The sequence below is a fragment of the Danio aesculapii genome, chromosome 19, assembly GCF_903798145.1.
Source record: "Danio aesculapii chromosome 19, fDanAes4.1, whole genome shotgun sequence".
NCBI lineage: Eukaryota > Metazoa > Chordata > Actinopteri > Cypriniformes > Danionidae > Danio > Danio aesculapii.
The window spans coordinates 48,939,479-48,950,800 of NC_079453.1; the positions used below are offsets into that span (position 1 = coordinate 48,939,479).

Here is an 11,322-nt window from a genome sequence, read left to right on the forward strand (position 1 = left end):
ACGAGTCCTATGTTTCTGCAGGTACACAAAAGGTGTGGATATGTGGAGTATAGGGTGCATCCTGGCAGAGATGCTGCTGGGCAAACCGCTCTTTCCTGGGACGTCTACCATTAATCAAATAGAAAAAATCATGAACGTCATTCCACATCCTTCAACAGAGGGTTCGTTTCCTTCTCATGTGAAAATTTGATCAATTCTTTACAAGTTATTTTTTGTTGTTTTCGTTTTGGCTACTTCAGGAAAAATACATAATTAAGCTTGTTTTCTAGACAACAATTAAAATAACTAGCCATGATGCCTGTTTAGTTAATTCAGAGTATCTTCAATTATTAAGAGGCATTTAATGTAGAATTCAGACGCTCTCAGTATTAGCGACACCAGTGGCCATTCTGTGAACTGCAGCAGCAGATTCTTCCTTGTGCTCTTATTGTACAAATAGAAAAAATCCTGAACGTCCTTCCACATCCATCGACAGAGGGGTTGTTTCCTTCAATATGTGATTTAATGCCCAAATATACTCACAACAATGTCTTTTTCATTAGAAAATGTAGATGTGAAATGAATTAGGAAGTAGCTTTGCATTGATATACTGTCAGCGAAAGTCTAGACGTGCTCACACTGATGACGTTGAAGTGACGTTGATAAATATGTAAAATTAGACACTCAGTAACATAACACACAAGAAAAATGGGTCCCACTTTATATCAAGTGTCCTTAACTACTATGTACCTACACAGAAATGAATAATTTTTTATAATGTACTTATGCTTGATTAAATACCTGTATGTAATTACATCTGTAGTTAACTTCAGTAATTACATTTGTAAATACACCGTTGACCATCCCTTACACCTTAACCCACCCTTAAACCTACCCATACCACCAAACCTGTCCATAACCCTACCCCTATCCCAACTCAAGAGCACCACAAGTGTTCTCAAATATATTATGAACACAGTAAGTACTTTGTATGTGTTTTTTGATGGAAGTACATAGTAGTTAAGGACACTTAATATAAAGTGGGACCGAAAAATGAGAAAAGAGCAGTTCAGAGAAGCAGCCAAGTGTCCTGTTAGGTAAGTTTCTTTACAAGTTGTTCACATGTTGGCATAGTGATAATCAATGCATGACAATTCCTGAATAAAACCTCTATTTTATTCATTCATTCATTCCTTTTCCTTCGGCTTATTCCCTTATTTATCAGGGGTCGCCACAGCAGAATGAACCGAACTATTTTAGCATGTTTTACATAGCAGATACCCTTCAGGCTGAAACCCAGTACCGAGAAACACCCACCACACTCAAACACTACGGCCAATTTAGTTAATCAATTCCCCTATAGAGCATGTGTTTGGATTGTGAGGGAAACGGGAGCACCCGGAGGAAACCCACACCAACACTGGGACAACATGCAAACTTCACACAGAAATGCCAACTGGCCCAGCTGGGACTCGAACCAGCAACCTTCTTGCTGTGAGGCGACAGTGCTAACCACTGAGCCACCGTGCCACCCACTTTACTTTATAAGCAAATCAAATAACCGTTCACTCACACCACTGTGTTTTGTTTTTTATAGATGTGTTGGCCATCAGGTCAGAGTATGGGGCGTCTGTGATTCAGAGAATGCTGCTTAGGTATGCCATGTTAATATTTCATAGCTTGTCTTCATATTTTGCTCTGTGTTGTTCAGCTGACTCTGCTGTCATGATAAATGTGTTTAGACCGCAGGTGCCATTAGATGAGATTCTGCCAGCCTCAGTGCCACCTGATGCCCTTGATTTACTGCAACGCCTGCTGCTTTTCAATCCAGACAAGAGACTCAGTGCAGAAGAAGCTCTGCAGCATCCGTATGTGTCTAAGTGAGTCAAAGTTTTTCTGTCTGCTGTGTTTATTTAATGATTCGAGTACGGAAGTGTAATATTTATATTCTGTTTTAATAGTTTTGAGATTTCGATGAAGTAGAAGCTGACATAATCAAGTACGTGACGTTCTGTGAAATAGAGTCAAAATCATAGACTGTGATTAGCCTTTAAGAATAGCCAATAATTCAAGTTATGAAAGAAATACATCCCTGTATGTGTTTTATAGGATATAATGTAGGTATGTAAAGTCACACAAGCACGAGTGCAATTTTCCTGAATATCCACATAAACACCAATGCAAAGTTCATGTTTAGTGAGTTACATTTTAGACAAAATATTTTCATTCCTGATGGAATCAGTTCAGTAATTATTCGGTTGAGTTATTAATTCAACTACCCATTTATAAATGCAGTCACTTGTTTCTCAGTAAAATAAGAAAGTGAAGTGAAAGTGTAAGTTGTAACATGTGGCCAAGTATGGTGTGCTCTGCAGTTAACCCATACAAGTGCATACACACACACACACACACATACACACACACACACACACACACACACACACACACACACACACACGCACACACATAACAATTCTTGTTATTGAAATGTATATGTAGTTATAAACTCATTAATTCATTTTCTTTTCAGCTGAGTCTCTTTATTAATCAGGGGTTGCCACAGCGGAATGAATCGCTAACTTATCCAGCATATGTTTTGCGCAGCGGAATGCCCTTCCAGCTGCAACCCAACACTGGGAAACACCCATACATACTCATTCACACACATGGACTACGCCCAGTTTAGCTTTTTCAATTCCCCTATAGCGCATTTGTTTGGACTGTGGGGGAAACCGGAGCACTCAGAGGAAACCCACGCCAACATTGGGAGAACATGTAAACTCCACACAGAAATGCCAACTGACCCAGCCTGCACCACCGTGACACCCATATATATATAAAGTCATCATGAAATCCAATCTGAACCTATTAGCTCTATTAACGCATAACCCTGGACTTGAATTATACGTGCACATTATTTTTAGGATATTAAAATATAGTATGTAGTAATAAAAAGCTGTTGATAATTCGGTTTTTAAAATATATTATTAAATTCTATCATTATATAATGTTATTTGAAAAAATAGATGAATAGAATAAGTGAAAGAAATGATTCGCTTCTCTTATTTCTTGCAAGATTTCACAACCCATCCAGTGAGCCTAGTTTGGTCTATGATGTTATTTTGCCGGTGGATGATGATGTCCAGCTCTCCGTTACTCAATACAGAAACAAACTCTATGAGGTAAGAAGAAACTTTATGTTTGTTATTTTGATAGCAGCCATGATCTTGTCAGTGCACACAGTCATGTGATTCTGTGTTATGTTAACAAATGCTGTGTCACAGTGACACAAATCTTTCCGTCTGAACTTAATCAAAAATAATCACTCGCTGAGGCTTGCTCTGCCATGCAACATGTGGTTTTATTAAACATTAGGCAAGTATACATTAAATAGACCCTTTTCACAATGACGTCACTTCACTTTCCCCTATCGACAGCGCAGTGTATTTTTAGTTCCGTTTACCCTTGAATAAATGGGAGACTTCTCTGGGAAATTTACATCTGAAAATATTAACATTGCACAATCTGATTTAAGACTATTACAGTATTGGGCATGCGTCCTAATGTTTCTCTTTTAATACTGAGCTGCTTTCTGAGTTTGAAAATGATTCTGTAAGTTATTAAGAATATGCATAAGCTATTGTTTATCAAGGAAAGTATTTGTTTGCAACCGTTTCACTTATTAATTCAGTTTATTTCCTCAGTAATGGATTTATTTTTACTGTAATGCTGCTCTGAATATAAATTTATATTATCTGTTATATGTAAATGTTCCAGCATGAGTACAATTCTTTATTAAATCTCATATTACCTGGTAAGTATGTCGTCTATAAATGTCTATAAATGCAATGAGTTTTATCATTTATTATTGATTGATCCATTAATGTTTTGTTCCGTTTCTCCATTTGAATAAATTAAGACTGCATCCTACCGCCACTTTATGGGTGAGGTTAATTTGATATTAGTATTACCTTTTAATTAGTAATGTTACAAATCAATTCATAATCTAATAACGCAGAATTAAAATGCAGTCTTCTTGGTGTTATTTTCGCAATTGTAATTTTTTTTGATTATTAAGATTGATTATTATTATTTTTTTTTTCTTTTTTATTTATTGGGTTTTTGTCAACATTAAAACAAGACATTTAAACATCTGAACATCACATTACGACTAAACAACTCAAGGATAACATACAAAACTTTAAAATGATAATAACAGTAAGAAAATAAAAAATAAAATAAAATAAAAATAAAATAATAATAATATTTAAAAAAAAATTAAAAAGTGAATTAAAAAAAAAATTATTAATTAATTAATTAAAAATAAAAAGGGGTAAATATAGAGTATAAATATTGACATACAATATCAAAATGAAATTCACTGTTTAACCTTGGTGTTTTATTTAAGGTCTATTCTGCTGTCAGGTCCACTTGGTTGCCAAAGTGTAGAAAGGGGTTCCAGATGCTATAAAAATCTTTTAACTTCCCTTTGACAATGTATGTTAGTTTTTCCAGAGTAAGATTACAGGACATTTCCTTGATCCATTGATTAGAAGAGGGCCTTTGAGTCTCTTTCCATTTTAATGCAATAACGCGCTTGGCCTGCAGCAAACTAAAATCTATTAGTTTGCGCTTGTTTGTATGCACAACCAGAGTACTTGGGTACATATGAAATAAACACATTTTGGGGTCGAAAGGAACATTTTCCTAAGATTGATTATTAAGTTGAATATTAAATAGACATAAATGTTTTATGTTCATGAATAAAATACCTATATAGAAAGAAATGTCAGAGAATTGAGCAGTAGAATGTGAATTATATGAATGTGTTTGTGAATCAGCTGTCCACTGTAAAGAACCACAGTAAAAGGCCCACAGTTATATTTATTACTTATTCTTCAGGACACAAAAAAGTAATAAAAATAAATTTTACGTAAAAAAGTGTTCAGCACCCGTGTAAACATCTGAAATCTTTATTTGACAGCAACACAATGCAATAGACTTATTTTTATTTTTAAAAGTCAGACGTCTCACATTAAATGCAGACAAAAGAAAACAGCCGTAGTCACAGTCTAACCGTATCTGTAGTAAATATACAGCTGACTAGGTGAGTTCTCTATGGGGAGTTCTGTATAGGCGGAAGTAACGATACACTGTGTGCAGTGAAACCGGACACGGCGGGACGTCATGTGAAAAGAATCTATTGATCAGAAGTTACATTTGTCATGGTACACAAAATTTAGTTTCATAAATAAAAAAAGTAAAAAAAAACAAAAAACATTTTCCACAAAAACAAAATTGCACAATGTTTGCACAAAATTGTTTTCAGTCACTAATAATCATAAATCAGGAGATCAGAATGATTATTGAAAATTCCTTTAATTCTCAAGAATAAATCACGTTTCAAATATATTAAAGTTATTTTAAGTTATAATGGTATTTTTTATGATAAACCATCTTAAAACACACATAAAAATCCTACCAACTCCAAAACATTGAAACAATAGTGGATTTAGAGTAATACTATGATATCAGATCACTTTGAACTAAGTAACAGTCTTGTTGGCTAGATTTTAGACTTCTTAACCAATAGAACACAAAGAGTGCGAATAAACGGTTCCCTGTCAGGAAAGCCTGTGCTCCTCCACCGGATCTTCTCAGGGGGGGTGTGTGTTATCCCCACTTTTATTTATTCTGTACACAAACATGTGTCAGCATATTTGAAAATCATTTTATTTTGAAATACGCAGATGACACTGTGATTGTAAGCCTCCGCCAAGGAGATGAAAATGGTCATGGTCCCATAGTGGATCATTTTGTTCAGTGGTGTGAGGAGTCTAATCTAAAACTTAATGCAACAAAAACTAAGGACATGATTATTGAGTTTAGAAGGAATCATACAGCAGCCGAGGTGACTAATATCAGGACTCAAAAAGTAGAATGTGTGGAGAACTACAAATATTTGGGCAAACTGTGATGCTGTGTGCAAGAAGGGTCATCATCACCTTTATTGTCTCAGGAAACTGTCACGTTTTCACATCGGCCCCAATATGCTTACTCTTTTCTATTGTGCTTTTATTAAGTCTATTCTATCCTTCGTCTGTCCCTTAAAAACAGGAATAGACTCAGCCAGGTTATTAGGTGGTCCAGCAGGTTGATTGGTGAATCACAGCGGAGTATTAAATTAATATATACTATAATAAATAATATAGTAGGCAGCTTTTTTAGGGATTGCCCAGAATATTAGTAGCTGTAGCTCTCATCCTCTGTTTGAGGAGTTTATCCTGCTCCCTTCGGGTCGAAGGTTTCAGATGCTTTTTAGTATGACAAACATTACAGGAATAGCTTTGTCCCGTCATCTATTGTCGCTCTGAATAAATTGTAATATTTAATAAGGTACTTTTGTATGTGTATATGTGGGTATGTATATGTGTGATTTAATTGTTTGGATCAAATGCTAAACTTTGCTGCAAAAAGAATCTCAATAGTATCTGGATGCAGCCTTTATGATGCAAGCTGAGATTGCATCATTCAGCGATGCAATGTCAGACACAATGCACTCAAATGGAGCGAATGATGTCACTGTGGTGTTAGGTGAGCCCATTAAAAGCATTGGATGCAGCCCAGATTGCACTGCACCAGGTCTGCATCCAGACACATTTCAAGAATCTACCTACGGGTACTAATAAAGTCAACTCAACTCAACTCAAATGCTTAAATATTCTTTATATTTTGAAATTATAATGTTATTTTTACGATCTAACTGTTTTACTGATTTTTTTACTAAATAAACAGCCTTAAAACCCACTTAAAACTGTAGGGATTAAGTACAGTTTTGACTCAAAGAATGAGCAGTCTGTTAGATGAAGAAGAGCCAGAGTCAGAGATTCAAATAAATAAATGAAGTTTACTGAAGATAGTTTGCAGTTTCATCAGCAGGAGCCAGCTTCAACACTCCAACATGAGTTACTAGGCTTCTCCGCTTATAATCACAAATCAATAACAATTACACTCTCACATAACGTCAGTAACTGCGTCACACATATAGCTGTTCTAACCTGATTGGTAAAAACACAGATAGACAAGGAAAGTTTCCACGTGGGTGCGTGCGTATAATTCTGAACAATATCTTAAGCATAAACGTCAGACATCCACTAGACTGTTTAGAGCTGACTCCAGACCTGTAAACGGATCCACAACCAAATAGAACACACACACTTAAAGTACAACCTGTTTCTTATCCAAGGCTGAGTGTACTCTCAGCCGTCTTTATCAAAACTGGTTAAAAACTGGTATAATCTACATTCAGGCAGTTATTATATCCTTACCACACTAAGTCTATCTTAAATAAAAAGTAAAATCACTTTAAAAGAATTAACCGTAAAATAGCAAAATCACTTTAGACATTTTAGATAGTTTTAACTACCAGAAATAACAATAGAAACAGCTGCTTCCAGTCATCAGCCCTCAGTTCCACTTGAGCTCTCCGTGACCTCTGATCTAGTTTGGTGGCTCCTGAAAATAGTTATAAAGAGACAGGCAAATGCACTGAACGTTCTTATATTAAGCAATGTGTTAACTTGATTCATTATTCAATAATCATCTTTAATAAAAATAATGAGAAACAGGATGATGAGAAAAGGAGAAACGTTGATCCATGCTGAGACGGACTGGAAGATATAAATCCGAATCCTTCAAAACACACACGAAAAATACTACCAATAAAAGTTTTATTTGAAATTATAATGTTATTTTTTTAACAATATAACAGTTTTACTGATTTTCACTAAATAAACATCCTTAAAACCCACTTAAAACACACAAAAAAAATCCTTCCACCCCCCAAAACTTTAGAGCAGTAGTGTATTTACAGTAAATTATGATTTCAAATGCTTAAAAAAAATGACTTTCCTCCAGATGATCCTGGAGAAAAGGGCCAGTCGGCAAATGCAGAAGCTGCCTCATATCAGGCAGAAGCTGGAGGAGAAGCCTGCAGACGTGCATGTGGACGGTGGATTAACCAGAAGCAGTGAAGCAGGTGCTGTTTCTCAGAGAGATCCTGACAGAAAATCTCCCAGGGACAAGAAGAGCATTAATGGAGCCAAAGCTGTCAGCAGACCTGAGCAAACACACTCGTCTCCGGAAACCACCTATAACCCCATCACACACATGCCCAGTGAGTTCTGCGCTATAATCTTACCTCTTACACACTTATTCATGTGCTTCTTTATGCATACAGAGTTCACATCACAATTAACTTTTCCACTAAGGGTCAACATTTGCCATATTCTACAATGGCTTTTTCCCCCATCTTTGTAAAGATATTTAAAGGAAATCGCATACAGGTAAGGGAGAGTTCACCCAAAAATAAAATTGTGTTATCATTTGCTCACCTTTTACTTGTTTTTGACTTTCTTTCCTCTGTTGAACACAAGTTAAGATGTTTTGAGAAATGTTGGAAACCTGTAACCATTGACTTTCATTGTATTAGTTTATCCTACCATGGACGTCAATAATTACAGGTTTTCCTTAAAATATCTTTAGTGTTTAGAGTTTGGAACCACTTTAGGACTAAATTGAGAGTAAATTTCCTTTTTTTGGGTGAACTATCCTTTTAAATTAGCATGGCAGAGGCCTGCAATTACCTTATTATTTGCAGGGCTCTAGAGAGCGACCTGGTTAAGTGCGACTAAATAAAATCTGAGGTCGCACTGGGCAAAAAAAATGTATAAATTAAAAAAGTCTCTGTAACTTTGGTTCAACAGACACACATTGGGCCCACGCTGTGGTTTAAGCCAATCAGATGTAGTGAATTTAAAATGTGTTAATATAGAAAACATTTTACATTGTAATTGTTGTCATTTATTTTGAGTATTAGTGGAGAAAAGACACTTAAATCATAATAAAAAAACCTGTTTTCAATTATTTTGCAGATGGTTCAGTCAAACCTCTCCAACATCCGTCTCATCTTCAGAGATTAGTGAGGAGGAATCAGGAGAGCGCTGGTGTCCCGCCTGCAGAGGGTGCTAACGGGCCTACGGTGCGTCCTGCAGTCTCTCCTCGCTCAGAACAGAGCTGTGGTGTTTGTTGTTTGTTTATTATGTGGTAATATGATTCACATTTTTATTCTCATCTTTGACCTCATATACAGTTGAAGTCAGAATTATTAGCCCTCTTGTGATTTTCTTTCTCAAACATTTCCCAAATGAAAGGCGTATTTGTTTTATTTCTTCTAAAATAAAAGCAGTTTTTAATTTATTTAGAATATTTTAATATTTTTAATATTTTAATCTTAAATATTGACCATAATATTTAACCTAATTAACCTAGTTAAGCCTTTAAATGTCACTTTAAGCTGAATACTAGCATCTTAAAGAATATCTAGTTAAATATTATTTACTGTCATCATGACAAAGATAAAAGAAATCAGTTATTAGAAATGAGTTATTAAAACTATTATGATTACAAATGTGTCTGTTAAACAGAAATTGTGGGAAATAATATACAGGAGGGTTAATAATTCTGACTTGAACTGTATTGTGTATTTTGTCCATCAGGCCGCAGACCTGCACGGTCGATCGGCTCCTGTTGCTCGCACACACTCTTTCTCTCTCACACTCGCGCAGCCACTGAATAATCCTCTCATCCGCAAGGATGAAGCCATTGTTTCCCCCGGGCTGTGTGTCACCTCTGCATGCTTGGTGAGCGGACTCTTTTTGTTTGGGAGAAATGTTTTTAAAATCACTGCTATACTACTATTTTAGCAGAAATGTCTCCAGTTTTCAATGACATGGCTCAAAAATGATTCTCTGTTACACTTTAAGCAAAATCATTAAACAAATTTGTGTCATGTCATTTCAAACGAAATTAGTTCAATGAAATGAGTTTTTTGAGAATGTGAATAATAGTTCATATTAATTGTATTTATTTATTTAGTATTTTTTTCCTTATTAGGTTCATCTTAAGTCAGAAAGAAAATAACACTGTAAATACTATATACATAATATTGATACATATAGATATACACTCACTGGCCACTTTATTAGGTACACCTGACCAGCTGCACATTAACACAAATTTCTAATCAGCCAATCCCATGGCAGCAACTCAATGCATTTAGGCATGTAGACATGGTCAAGACGATCTGCTGCAGTTCAAACTGAGCATCAGAATGGGGAAGAAAGGGGATTTAAGTGACTTTGAATGTGGCATGGTTGTTGGGGCCAGACGGGCTGGTCTGAGTATTTCAGAAACTGCTGATCTACTGGGATTTTCACGCACAACCATCTCTAGGGTTTACAGAGAATGGTGGGAAAAAGAGGAAATATCCAGTGAGCGGCAGTTCTGTGAGCACAAATGCCATGTTGATGCCAGAGGTCAGAGGAGAATGGCCAGACTGGTTCCAGCTGATAGAAAGGCAACAGTAACTCAAATAAGCACTCGTTACAGCAGAGGTCTGCAGAAGAGCATCTCTGAACACACAACACGTCCAACCTTGAGGCGGATGGGCTACAGCAGCAGAAGACCACACCGGGTAACACTCCTGTCAGCTAAGAACAGGAAACTGAGGCTACAATTCACACAGGCTCACCAAAACTGGACAATAGAAGATTGGAGAAACGTTGCCTGGTCTGATGAGTCTCCATTTCTGCTGCCACATTCAGATGGTCGGGTCAGAATTTGGCATCAACAACATGAAAGCATGGATCCATCCTGCCTTGTATCAGCGGTTCAGGCTGGTGGTGGTGGTGTAATGGTGTGGGGGAGATTTTTTTGGCACATTTTGGGTCCATTAGCACCAATTGAGCATCATGTCAACGCCATAGCCTACCTGAGTATTGTTGCTGACCATATTTCATGTACCTCATTGAATCTATGCCACGAAGGATTAAGGCAATTGTCAAAGCAAATAGGGTCCAACACGGTACTAGTAAGGTGTACCTAATAAAGTGGCCAGTGAGTGCTTACAGCTTGCATTTTTGAACAGTGTTCTGTGAGTATATTTATTGTGTATATTTAAATACACACACTTCTATGTATATAGATAAATATGTGTATATATTTATATACATATTAGAATTATTTTATTTTTCCACAATTTCTGTTTAACGGAGAGCAGATTTTTTTTCTACACATTTCTAATCATAATAGTTTTAATAACTCATCTCTAATAACTGATTTATTTTCTCTTTGCCATGATGACAGCACATCATATTTGACTAGATGTTTTTTTTAAATAGTATTCAACTTAAAGTGGCATTTAAAGGCTTAACTAGATTAATTATGGTAATTAGGCAAGTCATTGTCTAACAGTGGTTTGTTCTGTAGACCAAGGGTTCCCAA

At 36.1% G+C, this 11,322-nt stretch overlaps 1 protein-coding gene across 1 annotated transcript in view; it reads left to right on the top strand.

The window, feature by feature from the left end:
* The window catches only part of mapk15 (mitogen-activated protein kinase 15), a 58,522-nt gene that overhangs the window by 6,701 nt on the left and 40,499 nt on the right, over positions 1-11,322 (top strand). The window contains 8 exon segments of the mRNA XM_056479506.1: positions 22-161; positions 1,577-1,634; positions 1,722-1,859; positions 3,056-3,161; positions 7,897-8,155; positions 8,913-9,019; positions 9,537-9,651; positions 9,654-9,680. Coding sequence (XP_056335481.1) covers positions 22-161; positions 1,577-1,634; positions 1,722-1,859; positions 3,056-3,161; positions 7,897-8,155; positions 8,913-9,019; positions 9,537-9,651; positions 9,654-9,680 — 950 coding nt within the window.